The sequence below is a fragment of the Protopterus annectens genome, chromosome 1.part1 (assembly GCF_019279795.1).
Source record: "Protopterus annectens isolate FY-2018-M chromosome 1.part1, PAN1.0, whole genome shotgun sequence".
NCBI lineage: Eukaryota > Metazoa > Chordata > Ceratodontiformes > Protopteridae > Protopterus > Protopterus annectens.
The window spans coordinates 1,243,356,000-1,243,380,232 of record NC_056726.1 but is presented as its reverse complement, the minus strand read 5'-3'; the positions used below and the strand labels follow the sequence as shown (position 1 = coordinate 1,243,380,232).

The 24,233-nt window shown below is 37.8% G+C and overlaps 1 protein-coding gene across 1 annotated transcript in view; it reads right to left on the bottom strand.

Moving 5' to 3' along the window:
• Positions 1-2,449: 2,449 nt before the first annotated feature.
• LOC122815957 (zinc finger protein 436-like) overlaps positions 2,450-24,233 on the bottom strand; it is a 340,690-nt gene continuing 318,906 nt past the window's right edge. The window contains exon 8 of the mRNA XM_044088843.1: positions 2,450-4,835. Within this exon, the coding sequence (XP_043944778.1) occupies positions 3,739-4,835 (1,097 nt within the window). The 3' untranslated portion in view covers positions 2,450-3,738. The remainder of the gene's footprint in view (positions 4,836-24,233) is intronic.

Sequence of the window (24,233 nt, the reverse complement as noted above, 5' to 3'; positions counted from 1 at the left end):
TAATCCTCAGGAGGAGAGGCTGAAGGAATGGATTTTTCAGCATCAGAATCCTCATAGGGAAGCATGGAGTAATCCTGTTCAGAAGAGGAATCAGAGGAAATAGAAACCTGATCAGAAGAATCATACTCTGTCTCTTGCCTAGGCCTCTTATCAGGAGGGGGATGGGAGCCCCTGATCATGGTAATTAGGTCTTCGGCCATTTTAAGCATCTGTTTTTTAGGCATGGATGTCTGAGTAGCTGAATGCTGTACTTGTTTCTTTGTCTTTAGTACAGCTTTAGTCTTTGTCTTTGAAGCTGAAGATGGCTTAATATAAAGTTGTGTAGGTCTGAAGACACCCTCAGAAGCCGATGCCTGCTCAGCGGCTCCGGACCCATCTGAGGGTATGATTTCCGAGTGTCCATTACCCTGAGTATCCAGAGGCCCAGTCGGCTCCACGTGCGGGTCGGAAGCGGCCTGTGGCTCTGAGGCAGTGGGTGCCAGGGGCTGCGAAAGCGCCTCACTGAGAACCGGCGAACCAGCGACTGGCCTAGCAGAGGCTTCGTCGTCGGTTTTGGACCTCGGATGCCTATCTTTTTCCTTGCATTTTTTTGTAAACTCCGGTTGTCAGCTGATACAATGGCATTATGTAATTAAATCTTTGGCCAAAGTAATGGAAGGCAAAATCGAACCGACGCTTGATAGTGCGTTGGTTAAATCTAGCACAAAACTGACAGCTAGCAACGTTATGATCTGGGCCTAGGCAAGGAATACAGTAAGAGTGAAAATCCTTATGAGGTATTTGCTTCCCACAAGAAATACAATTGTTAACTTTTTCTGACATCTGTCTGGAGCAAGAAGAAAGTTCCCCCAACGGGGTACTTAGCTTTAATGAAGACTTCGGTTCTGAAATTCGTATTTGAAAATCTCAGGAGTCAGCCGACCAGCATTTGCAAACTGCTTATGCTTCGGGCACCACGTGGCAAGAAAGACTGAAGAAAATGGCGTTGGCTGCATCTTTTATACCCCTGACGCACTGACGTCACGGAAGAGGCGACAGCAACCCATGCCGGACCTAGACTTTGGAATTCCGGCCGACTACGGGTAGCCTGCCAGCAGGATAACCTAAGGGTGATGACTGCAACAGTGAAACACAATGAACATCTGGGATTTTTCAGCACTGGCTCAGGGAGAAAAGCTCCACAGTGATAGTTAAACATAACCATGATGTAAACAGTTTTGATAAGTACAAATACACTTTTGGCAAATACAATAGTGTTGACAAGTACAGATAAAAATTTCACAACTAAAATACAAAACACAAAAATGCAACCTCAAACCTGGCTATTTCCCCTATAAATTATTAATGACAGAAGTATAGAAAAGATATGATGGGGAGCCCAAGATGTCCTACAAGAGAGTAACGTAAGTTCTTAACTCTATAACAGATTATCATCACCGTTTGACTGGTAATAAATACCTCTCCTAAAAATTACCTCCCTAAGTGGTAGGGTAAGAAATACCTCTCCCAAAATTACCTCCCTAAGTGGTAGAATGTATAAGGCATATAATGAAGAAGACAAACTAGAGTGCTAAAGTTAGGTATATTCCAGAAGACAGGACCCAGAGGCATTAATCCCAGACATATTCAAGAACTGTGACTTCCTCACAATGATTTGAGAAAAAACTTTACAATCAGGGACACAAGCTGAGGTACATAGCCTGCTAGCCACTTAAAGTGCACCTGCAGAGCTAAAGAGCAAAGGTAGGTGTGTTTTTATAATCTGGCTGATTCCTTTTAATAAATGCCTAATATTAAATCAATGATGTGGATGGTTTTCTTTGTGTAGGTAGTTATCTAGAAGTATCCGTGTCTGTAAAGGTAGAGGGGGATCACAGACCTTTACAAAACTGAACATATGTCTCAACTTTGGTGATGCTTTACAGTGGAATATAATTATGCTTTGTCTGTAATGTTCAATTATGCATGTCAAGTGAATATGATTTTTTGTGAAATGTTCTAAATTTGACAATTAAAAAAGAAAAAATGCACCTGGATGATCTGATGTGGCGAAAATCTCACTGCACACAAAGAATGCCTTTTTACATGAGACTGCTGTCTAGTAATTAAAATAATGCAACTCCAGACTATGCCTCTCCTTAAGAAGGAAAGTCATTCACCATCTTCATTCCAACCTTTGTGTCAGTCCTTGAACAACCATTATGCATGGTTAAACCAACACATCATGACAGATCTGGGATAGACTACCTAAGACAGCAGTCTCAGCATGAAAGTAGTACATGACATGCTTACGAGCAATGCTGAATAACTAAACACTAATGATTACTCATGGTGGCATTCAATCAGTATACAAAATAGCAGCAGTATATATACATTTCCAGATAATGGAATCTCGCTATCATTTTATTTCATCTTCAGCATTTTTACATTATTGAAATGATTTCTCATATTTACTCAAACTCATTTAATATTAATATATACATACAAAAATTATAACAAATCACTTTTGCAGAAAAACGCACATCGCTACTAACATGCAAGTTCTTTCTCAGTATTTAATAAGTTTGTAATCCATATAAACTTCTCACAGCTGCTTCCTTTTGTGATTTTAATTTATAAATACATTTTTAAGTTCTATTCTGCACTGTTTTAGTCTGCATGTAAATTCTGTAAAACAACAAAAGTTAGCACTTTTTTGTCTTTTCTGCATGAATCCTTCAGTAGTGCCTATGGAGACATGTTTCTCTTTACTTCAAAAGGATACCCTCTTAATTTCTCCAAAAGCTTTTTGTTTCTAATACCGTGATGGGAATGGGCCCCATTCCTAACTCACAACAGCATTAGAGTTCAGGAAATTAGTATTGTTTCACTCTGATGTTAGCCAAGAGTGCTCTTCTCAGCACCACAATGTATCTAGAACTGCATCTTTCTGCAGTTCACACGAGGCTACATGTACTAGTAGCCTATTTAAGTATGATTGTAAATTCTATTTTATTAGCCATGTTGCTCCAGCTACTATTAAAACTTACTGGGTATCTTTCTTCCACATTGCTCTCATTTCTGCTTGCAAATCCTCGAGTTTTGTTCTCATTCTTTAATGTTTTATTGCCAACCCTTTATCTTCTTTATATCATATTCCTGTGCATTGGTGCTGCAGCTTTCCTTTAATAAATGTCGCTTTTGCACATTTATCAAGACCAAATGTCATCCTTCTATCATCCTAGAAAGAGTTAATAATTTGTAATAGTACTTTCAGATCATCATCTGATGAACCATACAATTTTAAATCATCCACAAAATGTACACAAGATGTTTTTAAACATCTGTACCCAAACAGCATGGCCCCAGTGGTGCTAAGACTTGATTTTGTGGTAAAACAGTATCCATACACAGTGCATTTTTAAGATGTCTCTCCTATGTATCCACAGGTGACAAGAGAAGCTGTTTTTCCTGCCTGAAGCTTTTCCACAGACAGCACACAAACAGCGTCTCATGATTTAATTTCTCCAAGTCTTCGTTTTTTAATACCATGATGGGACTGGATCCAATTCCTAAGTCAAAGTATTAGTAAAGTTCATGAAATTAGTATTGTTTCAGTCTTTGATGTTAGTCAGAAGTGCTCTTTGCAGCACACTTAATGCCACCTGTATGAATCCGTTTATGGACTAGCAAAATGCAATATGATGTAAAGCTATTTCCACAGTCAGTACATATGAAATGTTTCACATCTGGAGTAATTTATCCACTGTGCACTTTTTCATGACTTTTCAAGGCACAGTTTCTCCTAAAGTTTTTGCCACATTCAGTGCATTTATATGGCTTTTCTCCTGTATGCAGTCTATGATGTACTAGGAGACTATGTTTGTGTTGAAACCTCTTTCCACAAACAAGGGATTTAAAGGGCTTTTCACCACTATGAACCTGTCTATGTTGAACAAGATATGACCTGAACAAGAAAGACTTACCACAAATACTGCAGCTGTATGGTGCATTTCCAGCATGAATCTTGACATGACCTATATTTTTCACTGTTACAAAACTTTTCACATGTATGTTACTTGCATCTGGCTCCTCACCTGAATGCATCCGTTCATGATTTATTAATACGTACCTGCGTAAAAAACCCTTCCCACATTTAGTACAGTTATAAGGTTTCTCGTTAGCATGAACCCATTTGTGTCTATTCATGTCTGCTCTTGTTCTGAAACCTTTTTCACAAATAAAACATCTGTAAGGCTTAATGTCCATATGAATTCTGTAATGTGCATTAACTTTTGATCTCCATGTAAAACGTTTTCCACATTCGAAGCATTGATAAGGGCCGTCTTCTGTTTTTAATTTCTCCAAGTCTTCTTCAGCGTGCACCCTTGCATGTTTTAATAGCTCACTCTTCCTTGGAAAACATTTCTCACATTCAGTACAGCTATATGGTTTCTCCTGAAGACTAGTGTGTGTTAACAAATGTTTCGTAAGACATGATTTGTCTGGAAAACATTCAGCACAGACACAACATGCAAATAATTTCTGCGCTGAATTATCCACATTACTTGAGTTGATGTTTTGCTTAGGCAGCAAATGCTTACTGAAAGAGGGGCTACCCAGTCGTGTGAACAATTTCTCATTGGGGGCTGATTTACACTGCACCTCTGTTGCTTGAAAGCTCCTTGCTTTGTGAATTTGTCGGTGTTCTCTAAATTTATGTTTGATAAAAGTAAACTGGTCAGGAAAACTCTTCTCACATGTAATACATTTAAAACTCCTCTCTCCTGTGAGGCTCTCCTGGTGGGCAATAAGTTCCGATAGCTGATCCTTCATAAAATCTGAAAACCTGGGGACTAGAATTAGAAATTAACTATTAATGTTACTGTACCACAACTTTAGTATTAAAAAAAAAAATGCTTCACTTACACAAAGAAAATACTGTTACATTAGTAAACTCACCATAAAAGTAAATGTTTGAAAACAACATCACTGCTGTATGAATTTATAACAGCAACGGGTGATGGTCAAATACTAATATCTGTCCCTTAGATTGATAGTTTTCAGCAGCTAGACTTGCACAGTGACAGATGGTTGCGCTCTTGAGCCAACACCATTAAATGAGGTCCAACTAAAAATGAACAGACTGCACCCCTTACTCTGCTCATTTTTGGTACTCAGGAATCAAACAGCATACACTTATGAACCTATATAAATCAAATTTATGGGTCGCATTTAAGTTGCATGGCTATGCTTTTAAGGGCCCAAGTGGTTGTTAGTCTAGTATACACCTATAAACCTACAAACGACAGCTAAAGTGGTCATCCTGTTTTTCACTAACTGATGGTGTTAGGGCTGCCTGGAGAGGTAGACAGATGTGGAGATCGACTGCATTGTTACGGGGTTCAAACTTGCTTGTCCCTAACCCACTCGTGAATTATCACTTCCGACACAGGCATTTATATAAAATAAAACAGACCAATATTTTCAGTTATTTTATAGTCCAAGCAGAATTTTTCCTTAGGTAGATGGCAAATGTTGGAGGTGTGATGGGGAAGAAAGTGGTAACCAGGAACATATGTTTTGGGAGGGGAATGAGCTGGCAGATTTTACAAATTCCCTACAGAGCATTCTGTCAGAAATATTGGGTGAGCAAATTGGTGAAACTAAAGAAATGATTTTTTGAGCTGGGATACAGGATCTGAATTGCATAGACATAGTAAGGACTTGTTAAGTTTAAGTCTGGTGGCTGCAAAAAAGCAATTATTAGAAAACATAAATCAAACTTTACATCAAATATATTTGTAGTAGTGAATATTTTAACAGAGATAAAAGAACTGGAAGTGGGATCTTTAGAAAAGGGTAGGAGGAAAGTGTACAGAAAAAATGGAAACTGCAGAAACGCTACATGCATAATCATTTTTTGGAGGAGGAGTAAGAAGGAATTGAGAAGTTTATGTAATGGATTGATGATAATTGTAAAGATGAATGTATGTGATGCATGACGTATAATGTTTGTAACTGGGAACATGTTAACAAGGTTTGTTTTATATAAATGTAGGTTTGTGGTGTGCCCGCCTGTACTGAAACTTACTTTTAAAACTAAACCTTGGCCATCCTTTGCTAGTCACAGACCATCAGAAAACAAATGTTCTTAGCACCTCCCCGTCCTACCTCAACAGCTGCCATACAGGACCACAAAAGAGATTTGAAAATAACACTGTAGAAAAGTAAGGCAATGTGAAACAAAGCAACTGACTTAAGACAAAAGATTCCTAGACCTACAAAGTGTATAGCTTTATATACAAAGTGTATAGCTTTATAAATTACAATGCAGACATAGCAAAATCTTGCAGCAAATAAAATAAAACAAAGCACCAGATGCTCCCCAAAATTACTCAAAAGTTCAAATCAAAACAGCATAAAACATGATCGTGTATTTCTTCTGTAAATAGTCAAACTTTTACTCTCTATGGATATGTGTATTAACCCTCTACATACATCATCATTTTCAACGTGAGGTCAGGGTGTCATGTTAACTGGCACAATCTCTTTCGATTCAGTGGCATTCTCTTAACTTCCTTGACACTCATTCCTGACTGTTACAGGTCTTATCTCACACAATCTATTCACCTCTTTGCTAGACAGCTTTGTTTTCTTTTGTCTTCTTCCTGTCTGTCCCAAATCTTCTTCACCAGATTGTCTTCTGCTTTTCTGCATGTATGCCAGAACCAACAGAATCTGTTCTTTATTACTTTCTCTGTAATTGTAGCTACTCTGGCTTCTGCTCCAATGTCCTCATTTCTTCAGCTGTCCCACAGTGTGCATCCTATCACCCATCTCAGGCACTTCAACTCCTCTGCCCTAATTGCTCAGGTTTCTGTACCATACAGTAGTACTGGTCACACCACTGTTTTGTACACCTTACTTTTCAGCTTCTTTAGCATTTTTCTGTCATACACTACCCCTAACACACTGTCCAAGTTGTCTGCAGTCCCTCTGATGCTAACTTTGACCTCCCCATTCAGACTTCTCTTTTTTCCTCAGCCAATCCTCCCACATACCTGAAGGTGTTAACCTGTTCCATTATTTCCCCTCCTACCTCAATTCTCACCTTCTTCTGATTTGTCCCATTTGCTGCCATTACAACTGCCTTATCTGTACTCAGTTTTATCCTATGTGCCCTCAGTTTTGCATTCTATTCCCCTATCCTTTGAAATTCTGGCTCAGAGTCTGCCTGCAATGCCGCATAGTCTGCCTACAATAAATCTGTTGATCTGTTACTTCCAGTCTGTTTGCTAATGTAGTCCATTACCAGTATAAACATCAGTGGGCTCAGAGCTGAACCCTGATGCATACCCACTCCCACAGGGAATCCCTCTGTGACTCTAAACACTGTTCATACTTGTGTCACTGGGTCCTTGTACATAGCCTGCTCTAATTCTACCAGTGTTTCTTGGACTTTGAAACACGGCAGGACTGCCCAAATCAGCTTTATCGGGACCCTGTTATATACTTTCACCTAGGTTTAGGAATGCCCAGTTGGACTCCTTCCTATTCTCCAACTTCTTCTCCACTATCCATCTCACTGCAAACATCGGGCTGGTTAAGCTGCATCCTGATGTGAATCCAAACTGTTCATCCCCCATCTTACTACTGCTCTGCTAATATTCTGTAGTGTTCTACTACTCTGCATATTCTTCATTGACCAACCACCATCTCCAGAACTTCATGCACTGTAATAAGAGTTTGACACCTCTGTACTGCCCACAGATGTGGCTGTTCCCTTTGTTCTTGCACAGTGGCACTAGTATGGTTATTCTCCAGTCATCAGGTATGTCATTTGCTCCATACAGCTATGAGTATCCTCAGGAGCCATTTCTCCCTTATCTCACCCAGCATCTTGACTGTAATTGCTGTGACCTCATGTGAGCCTGTTGCTTTCCCTGACTTCATTTTCCTTGGTGCCATTCTTATTTCTATAGTGGGTCCTCCTCTTCTCTCATCATAGGCTGTATCTGGGGTAGTACAGGTTCTATGGGTTTTCTTCATTCAGAAGTAGTTGGAAGTACTTCTTCCATCTGCCTTTGATGTTCTGTGGTTGTTGCTGGCATGCCTTATGAAGGGTGTCTGACTATACATACATCAAAAAGACTAATCTAAGGTGTGCAAGTTGTGTTTATATTTTTCCAGACTCCCTTATAATAGTGCTTAAGACTCAGTGAAGTGGCTTACATCCAATGTTAAAAGCAAAGTAGGATTCATGGGCAATTTCTGCACTGATTAGAAATGCTCCTCAGATCCCTTTTCACATTCAACAACACACAGATGTTTGATTTATAAAAATAATTACGCTGTCACAACACAATATCAACGGCAAAAAAAAGCATACTTGACCAGTTCCTTGTAACTGAATCTGACAAAGGATACTGGTCTATATTTATTATATGGTATCAGAGTAAAGTCCATAATTCACTCTTGTACTCATCCAGAAACATCCGGAAATCTGTGCCAGTACATTTATCCTTATACTCCATAGTCTGGACTGGATTACCACTTCACATTTCCTTTAGTTTCTGCAGATCAATATTTCAGTTCTGCCTTTTATGTTGGTCTTCAATAACTTAGTTCCCACCCCTTAAGATACAAATGAATTGAATAAGTTCTTACAATGGACCACACTAGAAATTAAAGTACAGAGGTCCCACAAAGACCAACTGTAGTGCAAGTACAACAAAACAAAACTATTGCCATTTTTAAGAGGCCAGGAACTGTACCATGACAATGTTACTAAGTTAATAGGATGGTAGTTTACTACCTATCATAATAATGGGAAAAAAAAGAAAAAACACTTGCATCTGATAGGCAGATCAGAGCTACCAATCCCTTTCTCTGTATGAGTTCTACAGAAACAATTAAACATTTTAAGTGCCAATTTTGAAAATGTAACATCTAAGAATGTACTTAGTGTTATTAAAATGTGACCAAAATCTATACCCCACCCTTTATTCTTAAAATTAAATTAGGTTTATTGAAAAACTCTACTGAAATCGGCTACTTTAAAATATCAGATTAAGTGTTGCAGTTCTCTTTTATTAAAATTTTAACTTCCCGCATTTCTTTTCCTTAGAGGCTTTATTTTGAATAAAATATTTGGTCTTAGATGACAGCTCTCTGAACTACTGCTGTTTCATAAAAGCTTTCCCTTTAAATAAATGATTGGTATTTGATGCAAAGTTCATACAAAGTGGAGGAGACACAGAAGCAGAAGGGAAGGAGTAACTAAACTAAAACTGGGTTTTATCTGACCTGCAGTTTTACTATAGGACCATACAATTCAGACTCCTGTGTCTGTGTCAAATAAATACTAACACCCTAAAGTGGATGAAAGTTCTGCCACATTTGGTATGCACTGTGGAAGTAGATTCTGCCACATTTGGTATGCACTGCGGAAGAAGGTTCTGCCACATTTGGTACTCACTAATAGAAATATAACAAAGGAGTATGGGCTGGTCACTATTGGACACCCTAGGAATGATAGAGTAAGGGGACCACAGAACTCAGCAGGGACTGGGCATTAAGATGAGATACTGGGATTAACTCCTGGTTCAGGAAGAAGTGATGTCTTGACAGCAAAATTAAGTTAAATACAATTTACAATGGGTGGACTGACAAAACGGAGTTAGAATCACAGTTTAAAAATGAAGTCTCTGGGAACCCAAAAAGAAGTCTATATTACAATTTGAAAAATTAAGTGGCTGGGAAACAGAAAGGAAGAAAGCCCTCTCATGTTCCTTTTCTAGCGAAGTCCATGAGAAGCCAGAGCAAGAAGGGACTGCTGAGCAAAACCTATGACGCAGTGGCATCCTTAAAAGAAGGTTTTATTAGGAGATGGGAAGATGTGGAATTAGATTTATGCAATGGCTAGATAGGTTACAAAATCTTGAAGGTTTCAATTGTACTCAAGGTAATAACTTGCATAGTACTTTTATACATATGAAAGATAGCCCAATAACTTCACAAGTCTTTATTAGGCTTACTGGGGATGTAATAAGCAAGAAAGGGAACTTAGTAAATATTTTTTTGGAGTGCATCAAACTGGAACATTGTAACAATTACCTGCAGAATTCCAGAATTGTTATTTATCATATTACGTTTTCAGCAGCTATTGTACTTTTGTTTGCTGGGTTAGTGGCCAGTAGTGAGTTGAAATAGACATGAGACAGAACCTTTAAGCTTACTATTGTTTGTGACTAAAAAGTTTATTACCATGAAGTGAAAGTGAAGGAACAAGCAACCTTGGATGACTTTAGGAATATTATGGATAACGATGGAGAAATATGATGTGAGATGAAAATAAAATCAAATATGGAGGTTAAAACAATTACATCAAATGAAGGCTGAACAAATGGATTCCCTGTTTGCTTAGAAGATAAGCTGGGTGATAAGCACAGACTATTTGACAAGATGCAAGATGACACTGGCCGTGGGTAGCTTTAGCAGCTAGATACAACTTGATAGCAATAGAGAGAGAAAGAATAGAACTCTAGACAATGGTAACATTTGGACACTATCCTCTTAGTTTTACTTCACGCTTAAATGTTGGACAGTCAGAAACTTGTCTGTTGGAAACTATTTGTTATAGGGTGTTTATTTAATACAATATTTTTATTTCAACTGAGGAAAGTTTATAATGGATAACAGTTCACTATCTTATAAACTTCAGGATTTTCAAATGTGGATCTTTGTTAAATAAGTTATGTACATTGTTTGTTTTTATTGTAGATTAAGATGTGTATGTTTGAACAGAACTCCTTTATGTCCCCACCCCAAAAACAGAGAAAATTAAACATTTGATTTTCTGTTATGTTTACCATGATTTTTTTACTTCCAGCCACTCTCAACTGCCCTAACCCAAAAGTCGTATTTTTTCAGAATGATGGGTTCAGCCCTACAAATGACCATCACATACTTAATATCAGGTTTGCTCATTTCTATTGGCTCTAGCAATTTCAGCTGTTTCTTGTAACACTTATGTTATGTAGAATATCCTATTGGTCTTCTTAAAGCTAACTGCATTCTGTTTTTTTATCAAACTTTCATGTTTGCACTTATGTGCAGATAAACAGCACTTATTCAATAACTGTTTTCCCCTACAAAGTACTTGGCAGGCTTAGATATAACATTCCACCTTTAATTAGTTCCTCATGTAAATTCTCTTACAATACCTAATGAGAGTATTTTCAAAGAGTACAAAATTTTCCTCATGGTATAAGAAGTGATTTGATTGCAGCTCTAAAGCACAATTCAGAGATCCCACAATAACTCACAACGTTCTGCCACTACAAATGGAGGTGCTTCCAGAACCAACTGATCTTTAGCAACAAGCCAGGGTCAAATTATTTTCCTTTTTCTAGTTTGTTTATCATCTGTCTCTCTATGGTAAATACATTCTTCTATTTTTGGAAACTACAATCATAAAATATATAAATACAATGTAGCTCATCTGAATTTGTCTTTACAACTACAATGGCACCAATTTATACAGCTTTGTATTTGGCTGCTTGCAAGCCATAACCTAGCAGTTTCTTCTTCAGTCTCGTCTATAATGAGACTCTCACCTGTATATTGCTACATGATCCCTGTTTCTTCACATTAGCTCCATTACCATGCTGTAGCTGGAGTTACACATTTCAGAGAGGCTCCTCCCTTCTCCATCCTTATTTCCTGGCCCCTCACTCCTCTACTGCCCTCTGTAAGTGTGGGCTCATTTCAAAATGTTTACTAAAATAAAGGAAAGGCACATACCTCTCAATCTGGAAACATCAGAAATCTGGACAAGGGCCATGAAAAATAGGTACAAATCTGTATGCTGATTAACATCTCATTTGCATACATAATTATGTAACCCCACCCACTCCAATGAAATTGTGGGATACCAACTTTCAAACAAACTGAAGAACAGACAACCAAAATATTTCACCAGACCAGAGTCCCCCTGCACCCATTCCAATGTCTCATTATCTGGCTATTTCGCCCCATTTACCATAAACACTAATGTGTGCAACTGCATACTGCTTTACTTCTATAATAAAGATTTGGATTTTATTTTTACATTTTGAGGCACATCATCAATGCACAAACACTAACAGACATCTGATAAATAAAGCAATACTGTTTCACAATGAAAATAGACTTGGTATTAAAACTTCTCTGCTCTTGAAAACCACATTCATTGGAACAGTACTGAAACCACTTGGTATTAAAACTTCTCTGCTCTTGAAAATCACATTCACTGAAACAGTATTGAAACCTGCACCACATCAAAAGAAAATACATCTGGCCAATAAGGGATAAAGATTACCTTTGGGCCGTTTTCAAATCATTGGCCCTTTGCACACATACGTGTTCTTTCATTTGATACAGCTTCCTGACTTTATTAAGTTATATTTCTTGTATAATACAGCACACTTGTTAGAGCACATTTTAAATGTATTGTTTGAAAGAACATTTTTTCCAGTAGGCCGTACTGTAGGCAATGAAACAAAATGCATGAACCAGTAATGACAAAACTGCCCAATTCAGAACATTTCCATAATAAAAAGTCTACTTCCACACACACACACTCTATAAAATAGAATGACAATACAGTAAGCCATAGGCATCTTGCACAGCTTCTCATACTTTCAATTTTTCGGGGGGGGGGGGCAAAAGTTCAAAAACCAGGGAAACATTTTAAAAACCAGGGACACATTTTAAACATTGCTTGTATAATTCTGGAAAGTTGCTAGAATAAAACGTGTTACCCCCATGCATGTTACTGGCAAGTCTTGACTTGAACCCAGAACACTATACACACACACTACAGTTAGTGCAACATACCACTATGCTAAATCAGCAGTTTAAACAATAGGAAGACTGAAACGTAATGGCTATCATTTATTGAATTCAGTTCTCACGTCTCACCATAGCTCTCACACACATACTTTGTTTCATTTATTGAATTCAGTTCTCACTTCTCACCATGGCTCTCACACACACACTTTGTTTCATTTATTGAATTCAGTTCTCACTTCTCACCATAGCTCTCACACACACACTTTGTTTCATTTATTGAATTCAGTTCTCACTTCTCACCATAGCTCTCACACACACACTTTGTTTCATTTATCGAATTCAGTTCTCACTTCTCACCATAGCTCTCACACACACACTTTGTTCAAATGAATGGCAGCTCCTAATACAGCAGCTTAAGACTAATGGCAGCAGTCCTTGCATTTAAATTAAACAGCAGAAAACAAATGGCAGCTGGCTCCTGTTCACACTTACACACACACACACACATACAAACTTTGTTCAAATGAATGTCAGCTCCCTACAGCAGCTTAAGAATAATGGCAGCAGTCCTCGGCCCTCGCATTTAAAATAAACAACAGAAAACTAATGGCAGCTGGTTCCTGTTCCTCCTTACCTAATACCAGTCCTGAATGGCAGAGCTTTCTTGGGCAGGCAACAGCTTAAATCATACAGTAAGAGCTGCAGCATATTTTCTCAGATAGTCCCAGGCTCCCAGCACGAACGGCAGGCTGCAGCTTTCTTTCTCAGGCAATACAATAAAGTCCCAGTCCAAACGAATGGCAGGCAGGCGGCAGCTAAGTGTTTCTGTTTGAACAGGAATGGCGATTTGGCGGCAAGCTTTTCAAATGCAGCAACTGCTTGCAGCCAGCCGGAAATGATGACGCGAGCTCAAGGAGCTCAATTCCGACTGGCTGATAGTGCTGACGGAGCAGACGTCATCGTGCACGTGATGACGTCAGCTCTGACAGCGCGAAAATTAAAAAAAATAAATAAATAAGGCAAAGAAATCGGAAATGAAGTGGTGCCAATCGGGAATCGTGGCACCCCTTCATTTGGACCCCAAAACTCGGTAAAAACCGAGTAATTCAAGACGGTTGGGAGGTCTGGAAAGGCATAAAGAACAATCAAAAATATATGCTAAATATGTGATGATCAGTAATAAGTTCTGAAATTTTATCAAGTTCCCAAAATGTAATATCAAGAAAATATAACAGAAGAAAAAAAGCAGAATGACAGAAACATACATATATAAAAACAGAGCAGTAAAATGCCAGGAAGACAGAACACATATATTCTGAAAAAAGACTGTTCAGGAAATATAAATATATAACCTCCATCCTAATTAATACATACACAAAACATCTTACATCCAAAATAAATCCTAGGCATATCTTACTGTTCAGCAAACCCTAACCTTAACAAATATGCAGGCACTATTAAATGATTCTGTACACTGTTTGCCATTCTTCCAGTTAGCCAAATCTGTAAAAAGGTGTTCCACATCTCTCTATTCAAATTCTCCAAGGAATAATAACCATTACCAGAGCTCTGAGGCACAGAAGGATGAAGTCTTGATTATGACCCTGCCCAGGTACAGAAAAAAACAAAAAGGGTTGAGGAGAAGAATGGCAATGCCGTGCCTGTTCCTCCTTCACAGGAGAAGGATAATAGCCTAGTACCAACCTATGAACCTATATGTGTGTTGGAAGTATGTTATCAGGTCCAGTTCCTAGTATCATACATCTAATCTACAGGGAAAGAGCATGACTGCTGAATTCATCATCATCCACAGACGTGCAAACAACCCTGGCATAAGCCCACTGCATGCTCACACCAATGTAAGGGGCTACATGCAAGAGATACAGCATGAATAAAAATACGATTCTCTAAAGACTGCACAGAGATTTCAGTGACATACAAAAGCATGGGGATCCATTTGTAAATTCAGTGTGAATTTCAGTGTTCTTAAAATCAACATGGAAACTACAAGCGGGTTTGAATGCACTGCACTATCTCATGGAATATCCCTTGTTTTAATGCATGACAGTTTTAGAGTTGGTACATGCAAGTAGCTTGGATGGGGGGAACAGATATTCACTGTTCTACCTCTAATTGTTCTACTGCTAAACTGCACTTTAATGTTTTTATTTATATGACTTGGAATTATGTTTTTTCTACAATTAACTCTTGCTGCCAACTGCACGCTCTTCTACAGTTATAACTAAGTATTGTAGCTCTTGGTGCTTTTTCTTGATCTGGTGCCCCCCCTCCAATTTTTAAGTTGAGGAGCAAAAAAACAAAAAAGGGCAAAAAGACCCTTTCCCCAGACTGCTGCTCCTCATTTAAAGAGCAAGCCAGTTCTGTTAGGTTTGTTCCTACACTAAGTACAGCACCAAGAAAAGTCAATTTCCTGATCTACTACACCTTATTTAAGGAGCTAGCTAGGTCCATTTTTCACACTTTACATACCTCAGTTCTCAGATTTCAGCCATTTTCCATTTCAACTGTAGCAATCCGCTTCCTGCATTTGTAACAAGCAGCTGTTGCAAATTATGCTACGTACACAGTGCTAAAGGACTTGATTTCTGACTGCAAGTCTAACACTGGCATCAATGTACCGAAAACAGATCAGATCAGCATGGCATCTGCCAATCACGAAATCCCCTAACACTCTGCACCCAGGAAAGCTGCCTCCTTCACCCCACACATCAATGCTTTTAATCTTCTACAGCATGCACTTTTCAGGAAGGTGTCAAATTGGTGAAGTTAATTTCACTGAATGTAAAATGTTCAAGCAATGTTCAGTGAAATTAACTTTGCCAACAGTGTAGTTTGACTTTTTCTCCATTGTTGTGTGACCCTGGAGTTACTATTTATTTGCCTATGGGGTGCAGTGGCAGCTGATGATTTCAAATCAAATGGGGGCTGCAGGAGACAGCTGAATGGGTGGGACCAACAAGAGGGGTGTGGCCAACTATAAAGGGGTGGGGCTATGAAAAAAAGGAAAAACTTTGACTTTAAATATTATGAGAGTCCAATCAAGACAAAATGAAGTGTAGAAGAAAAAAAATATTTCAATGCAATGGCTACATGACAGCTTAATTAATATCTAGATGGAAGCAAAAAGGTTGTGAAGCATGAAAAAATAAATTCATTTTTAAATACATTACTGGAATGCCAGTCAAAATCAAGTATAAAAAAACAAGCATCACTCACCTCAAACCACTTCTCCTTGCACTGCAGTTCTAATTATAATTTATATTCAGCTTTATAAAAGTACCAAGTAACATGCTGAAAGTAGCAATCTCTGTGATAACTTCACCTGTAAAAATTATTCTTATCCAAAAAAGACCTACTGCCTGATAACAACTATCTACTTGTTTCATGGGGAAAACATGATAAAAGTAAAAAAAAATTAACAGCAAACAAGAAACAAGCTCAAGATAAATTGCTTAAAGGATTACTGCACAGGTTATGGACCCCACATGATAGATTGGCATTCTGTTTAGTTTAAGGGTAAAGCCTGCAAAGAAGACTGCAAGTCTCCAACAAATGTAATGAGGTTATAAAAAATACAGTAATCCTGTCCTTTATTACAAATACTGACATATGCATTTCAATACCCAAGGCTTATACACTATCTGGTTATGTAAATATTCTCTGCATGGCAACAACAAAAAACGTTTTCAATGTTGGTGATTCTTTAACAGTATGCTTCTTAAAGCTTATTTGCATCTTCCTGTCTGACAAGCTTACCTTATGGTCATTAAAGCATTGCTACTTAAACAGAGCAACAGGCACTGCAACAACATGCATTTTCTGAATAATAATAAGAAGAAATCAACAGTGAAAAAATATGACAGAAAACCAGAACATTCTGTAAAATCAAGGACAGATGAAAAGCCACTGTAGTACTTGTGTCTACCTTGGATGGGGGGACACTCTGCACACTTACACTGCACAACTGCTCCTTGCCTTGCTTGGACACATCCAGAGTGACTACATGGGAGAGTGGGTTGCAACAAGCATGTCACAATTTGAAATGTCTCTGGCTGACAGTGATGGCCCTGACACATTTGTGATAACTCTCAACCTCAGAGCAAGAAATCTGGACAAAGCTATAAATAGAAGTGGGACAAAGGTCCAAAAATGACAATTTTTAAATATTGCTCTTATAAACTTAGAAAGATAATAAAATAATAGATATTGCATTAGTATGACTTTTCTGAAGTGTATGAAATCTGACACTCAAATGTCTGTCACTATCGTCTAACTTTATTCTTTAATGATTTGCCAAAAATTTGCCAGAAAAACAAAATTTTATGAAATGCGGACCAAAAATGTGATGTAAAAATATAAAATGGCCACACAATACAGCTGGGAACCTGTCATTGAAGGGACAATTTTTAATATTAGTACTGTTAATCTGAGCAGCTGACAAAATAAGAGAATCCACATGCATTTCTGAAATTAAAAGTAATCTATAACTCTGATCATTGCAATTTATTAATTGTAAACCCTCCATGTTTTCTCCCAAATGTGTCATTTTGCAGAGGGATTATTGGGGGAGAGCAACATTTTGAACCAAATTCAGGGACAGTTGAGAGGCTTGGATATACCTAATTCTATAAAGCTATTTATTTGCCCGTACCTCTCAACCTCTTAATGCAGGAATTCTGGACAAGGTCAAATATATTGGGGGAACATACAAACAGTACTAAAAATTGCTCTTGTATAAACATAAACAGTTGACAGAGTAACAGGTCTTGCTTTAGTATGCATTTTTCCAAAGGGTATAAAGTCTGAAACTCAATGTCGGTCATTACTTTCTGACTTCATTCATAAATGATTTGCCAGAAAACCATAAATTTTATGAGGAACAACCAAAAAAAAAAGAAGCAAAAATCTATTCATTCTGCAAAAATCTGGACAGTTGAGAGGTATAGTTCAGCGGGGCTGTCTGGGTTTGTCGCCCTTCCCCCCTCACAAAATCATGGTTGAATGAGGCCCCCCCCCCCCCGCAGCTATTCCAATGTCCCATTACTTGGCTATTTTGCCCCATTTATCATAAACACTGTAATGTGCATACTGTTTTACTTTTACGATTATTTGGATTTCATTTAAAAGTTTTATTTTATGCAGAAACACTAATAGACATCTGCTAAACAAAGCAATGCAGTCTCACAATGAAAATAGACAGCATTAAAACTTTCTCTGCCCTTGAAACTCACATTCATTGAAACAGCATTGAAACCCACATTCAAAGAAAATAACTTTGGGCTGTTTTCAAATCATTGGCTCCTTGCACGTGAAACATACATGTGTTCTTTGATACACCTTTCTGATTGTATTAATTTATATTCCTTGTATAATGCAGTCCCGTTGTTAGAGGGTGTTTTACATTTATTGTTTTAAACATTTTTCCAGTAAACAATGAAACAAAATGCATACACCAATAATGACAAAACTGCCCAATTCAGAACAGTTCCATCACAAAAGTCTACTCAAACTTCTACAATCCACCAGTATCAGTAAACATGCACAATCTCTGCAGACATAAAAGTCATCTAAATAATTCCACATTAAAGAGATCTGTAACTAATGAAGAAGTTGCTGCAAGCAAACAACTTTCTATTTCATAGTTTCATCTACAAATAAAGTGCCTGTTGCCCTTGAGGAATAAATTGCCTATGTTACATTAAAAAAAATGATAAGCTAGTAATACTGCAATAGGGAATGGATGGCAAACTGAGAACTGCTTCATCGTTACTAGGTATCTCTGCCAAAGAGGACATTCTCAGTACTGCAGTATCCACCCCCTCTTTAAAAGTACAACACAGTATGGTATCTGCAAAGCATCTACATACTGTGGGAGTAGCACCCACAGCCGTCTGCATCAAGAGAAAATACATTACTTGTTGTGCTATTAACAATGCAAGCAGACTCGGCATAAGCAGCACTAAACTTCTCTTCAAGCTCACAGCTCCTTGTAAAATCTACTCAACTACCTCTCAACTTTGAAGCACAAGAAATCTGGGAAAAGCCAAAATGTATTGGGGGGGAACAAAATTAAAGATCTGCAAATATACAGAGCTGAGTATATTTTTTAGAGTTTGTGCTGTTAGTTGTTGCTTTGATCTCTGTTGAAACTGTTTTCCCCAAACTCCACCCCATTTTCTGCCACGTCTTCAGTTGTTATAACTGGTTTTTACAGCTTGTGTTTTATCTAACTCAGGGATCACTTGCATAAAATTTGACCTGTTAGTAACAGCCTGCATTTAATTGCTGGAACCTGCATTCTGAGACACTGCCTTCTAGACTATCTGCAAATATACAGAGTTGAGTATATTTTTTTGGTTATAGAATTTAACTGTATCTGTTGAAACTGTTATCTCCCTGTTTTGAGAGACTGATCTACAAATATACAGAGCTGAGTATATTGTTTTGGTTTTAGAGTTTGTACTGTTACTTGTTGCTTAGATCTCTGTTAAAACTGCCCCCCCCCATTTTCTACCATGTCTTCAGTTGGTATAACTGTTTTTTTACAGCTTGTGTGTTATCTAACTCAAGGATGTCTTGCATAAAATTTGACCTGTTAGTATCAGCCAATATTTACTTGCTGGAAGCTGTGTTCTGAGAGACTGCCTTCCAGACTATCTGCAAATATACACAGCTGAGTCTATATTTTCTGGTTATATAGTTTAATTGTTGCTTAGATCTCTGCTGAAACTGTTATCTCCCTGTTTTAAGAGACTGATCTGCAAATATACAGAGCTGAGTATTTTTTTTGGGTTTTAGAGTTTGTACTGTTAGCTGTTGCTTAGATCTCTGTTGAAACTGTTTTCCCCACCCGCCATCCCATTTTCAGACATGTGTTCAGTTGGTATGATGGTTTTTTACAGCTTGTGTGTTATCTAACTGAAGGATCACAGCATAAAATTTGACCTGTTAGTAACAGCCTGCATTTAATTGCTGGAACCCATGTTCTGAGACACTACCTTCCAGACTATCTGCAAATATACAGAGCTGAGTATATTTGTTTTGGTGATAGAGTTAGTTAATTGTTGCTTAGATCTCTGTTGAAACTGTTGTCTCCCTGTTTTGAGAGACTGATCTACAAATATACAGAGCTGAGTATATCTGTTTTGTTTTAGAGTTTGTCCTGTTAGTTGTTGCTTAGATCTCTGTTGAAACTGTTTTCCCCACCCCACCTCATTTTCTGCCATGTCTTCAGTTGGTATAACTGGTTTTTACACGTTGTGTGTTATCTAACTCACAGATCACTTGCATAAAATTTGACCTTTAGTAACAGCCTACATTTAATTGCTGGAACCTGCGTTCTGTGAGACTGCCTTCCAGACTATCTGCAAATATACAGAGCTGAGTATATTTTTTTGGTTATAGAGTTTAACTGTTGCTTAGATCGCTGTTGAAACTGTTATCTCACTGTTTTGAGAGACCGATCTACAAATATTCAGAGCTGAGTATATTTTTTTGGTGTTAGAGTTTGTACTGTTAGTTGTTGCTTAGATCTCTGTTAAAACTGCCCCCCCCCCCCATTTTCTGCCATGTCTTCAGCTGGTATAACTGGTTTTTACAGCTTGTGTGTTATCTAACTCAAGGATGACTTGCATAAAATTTGACCTGTTAGTATCAGCCAATATTTACTTCCTGGAACTTGTATTCTGCGAGACTGACTTCCAGACTATCTGCCAATATACACAGCTGAGTATATATTTTTTGGTTATAGAGTTTAATTGTTGCTTAGATCTCTGCTGAAACTGTTGTCTCCCAGTTTTAAGAGACTGATTTGCAAATATACAGAGCTGAGTATATATTTTTGGTTTTAGAGTTTGTACTGTTAAATGTTGCTTAGATCTCTGTTTAAACTGCCTCCCCCCATTTTCTGCTGTATGTTCAGTTGGTATAACTGTTTTTTATAGCTTGTGTGTTATCTAATTCAAGGATCACTTGCATAAAATTTGACCTGTTAGTAACAGCCTGCATTTAATTGCTGGAACCTGTGTTCTGAGAGACTGCCTTCCAGACTATCTGCAAAAATACAGAGCTGAGTATATATTTTTTGGTTATAGAGATTAATTGTTGCTTAGATCTCTGTTGAAATGGTTGCCTCCCTGTTTTGAAAGACTGATCTGCAAATATACAGAGCTGAGTATATATTTTTTTGGTTTTAGAGTTTTTACTGTTAGTTGTTGCATAGATCTCTGTTAAAACAGTTTTCCCCACCCCAACCCATTTTCTGCCGTATCTTCAGTTGGTATAACTGGTTTTTACAGTTTGTGTGTTATCTAACTCAAGGATCACTTGCATAAAATTTGACCTGTTCGTAACAGCCTGCATTTAATTGCTGGAACCTGTGTTCTGAGAGACTGCCTTCCTGACTATCTGCAAATATACAGAGCTGAGTATAATTTTCTGGTTATAGAGTTTGTTCATTTTTGCTTAGATCTCTGTTGAAACTATTGTCTGTTTTGAGAGACTGATCTGCAAATATACAGAGCTGAGTATTTTTTTTTTTTGGTTTTAGAGTTTGTACTGTTAGTTGTTGCTTAGATCTCTGTTGAAACTGCCCCTGCCCCATTTTCCGTTGTGTCTTCAGTTGGTTTGACTGGTTTTTACAGCTTGTGTATTATCTAACTCAAGGATCACTTGCAAAAAATTTGACCTGTTAGTAACAGCCAGCATTTAATTGCTGGAACCTGTGTTCTGAGAAACTGACTTCCAGACTATTGGAAAATATACAGACCTGAGTATATATTTTTTGGTTATAGAGTTTGTTAATTAGGTTCATAGGTTAGTACTAAGCAAACTGAGCCATTTTAAGCCTAGCCAATTATCCCTTGTGAGACTCAAACCCTGCACCTTGTGTTTGTAAGACAAACACCTTAAACATTAGGCTTAGATCTCTGTTGAAACTGTTGTCTCCCTGTTCTGAGAAACTGATCTGCAAATATACAGAGCTGAGTATATTTTTGGTTTCATAGTTTGTACGGTTAATTGTTGCTTAGATCTCTGTTGAATCAGCCCCCCCCCCCATTTTCTGCAGTTTCTTCAGTTGGCATAACTGTTTTTTACAGCTTGTGTGTTATCTAACTCAAGGATCATATGCATAAAATTTGACCTGTTAGTAACAGCCTACATTTACTTGCTGGAACCTGTGTTTTGAGAGACTGCCTTCCAGACTATCTGCAAATATACACAGCTGAGTATATATTTTTTGGTTATAGAGTGTGTTAATTGTTGCTTAGATCTCTATTGAAACTGTCGTCTCCCTGTTTAAGAGACTAATTTGCAAATATACAGAGCTGAGTATATTTTTTTGGTTTTAGAGTTTGTACTGTTAGTTGTTGCTTAGATCTCTGTTGAAACTGTTTTCCCCACCCCACCACCCATTTTCTGCCATGTGTTCAGTTGGTATAACTAGTTTTTACAGCTTGTGTATTATCTAACTTAAGGATCACATGCATAAAATTTGACCTGTTAGTAACAGCCTGCATTTAACTGTAGAACGTGTGTTCTGAGAGACTGCCTTCCACTCTATCTGCAAATATACAGAGTTGAGAATATTTTTTGGTTATAGAGTTTAATTGTAGCTTAGATCTCTGTTAAAATTGTTGTCTCTCTGTTTTGAGAGACTGATCTGCAAATATACAGAGTTGAGTATATTTTTTTGGTTTTAGAGTTTGTACTGTTAGTTGTTGCTTAGATCTTTGTTGAAACTGCCCCCCCCCCCATTTTCTGCCATTTCTTCAGTTGATATTACCTTTTTTACAGCTTGTGTGTTATCTAACTCAAGGATCACTTGCATAAAATTTGACCGGTTAGTAACAGCCTGCATTTAATTGGTGGAACCTGTGTTCTGAGAGACTGCCTTCCAGACAATCTGCATATATACAGAGCTGAGTATATTTTTTTGGTTATAGAGTTTGTTAATTGTTGCTTAGATTTCTGTTGAAACTGTTGTCTCCCTGTTTTGAGAGACTGATCTGCAAATATACAGAGCTGAGTATATTTTTTTGGTTTTAGAGTTTGTACTGTTAGTTGTTGGATTAGATCTCTGTTGAACGTGTTTTCCCCACCCCAACCCAATTTTCTACCGTGTCTTTAGTTGGTATAACTGTTTTTTCCAGCTTGTGTGTTTTCTAACTCAAGGCTCACTTGTATAAAATTTGACCTGTTAGTAACAGCCAGCATTTAATTGCTGGAACCTGTGTTCTGAGAGACTGCCTTCCAAAATATCTGAAAATATACAGAGCTGAGTACATATTTTTTGGTTATAGAGTTTAATTGTTGCTTAGCTCTCTATTGAAACTGTTGTCTCCCTGTTTTGAGAGACAATTCTGCAACTATATAGAACTGAGTATATTTTTTGGTTTTAGAGTTTGTACTGTTATTTGTTGCTTAGATCTTTGTTGAAAATGCCACCCCCCCACACCATTTTCTGCCATCTCTTCAGTTGGCATAATTGTTTTTTTACAGCTTATGTGTTATCTAACTCAAGGATCACTTGCATAAAATTTGACCTGTTACTAACAGCCTGCATTTACTTACTGGAACATGTGTTCTGAGAGACTGCCTTCCAGACTATCTGCAAATATATAGAGCTGAGTATATATTTGTTTCGTTATAGAGTTTGTTAATTGTAGCTTAGATCTCTGTTGAAACTGTTGTCTCCCTGTTTTGAGAGACTGATCTGCAAATACACAGAGCTGAGTATATTTTTTGGTTTTAGAGTTTGTACTGTTAGTTGTTGCTTAGATCTCTGTTGAAACTCCCCCCCCCCATTTTCTGCCATCTCTTCAGTTTGTTAGAACTGTTTTTTACAGCTTGTGTGTTATCTAACTCAAGGATCACTTGCATAAAATTTGACCTGTAAGTAACAACCTGCATTTACTTGCTGGAAACTGTGTTCTGAGAGACTGCCTTCCAGACTATCTGCAAACATACAGAGCAGAGTATATTTTTTTGGTTATAGAGTTTGTTAATTGTACATCCTCGGTGGTGGTGCTGCGGTAGGGCTGTCGCCTCACAGTAAGACGCTGTCCGGTTCGACTCTCAGCTAGAGCGTCTTCTGCGTGGAAACATGCGTGAATGGGCGTACCTTCATTGAAGGTTGTGTGTTAAGGCTGGCAACTCAGCACGTAAAATCAACTGCCAATCATTAGCGGACTGGAGTTCCGCTGTGGCGACCCCTAACCAGGAAAAGCCGAAAGACACAACAACAAGAGTTTGTTAATTGTTGCTTAGATTTCTGTTGAAACTGTTGTCTCCCTGTTTTGAGAGACTGATCTGCATATATACAGAGCTGAGTATATTTTTTTGGTTTTAGAGTTTGTACTGTTAGTTGTTGCTTAGATCTCTGTTGAAACTGTTTT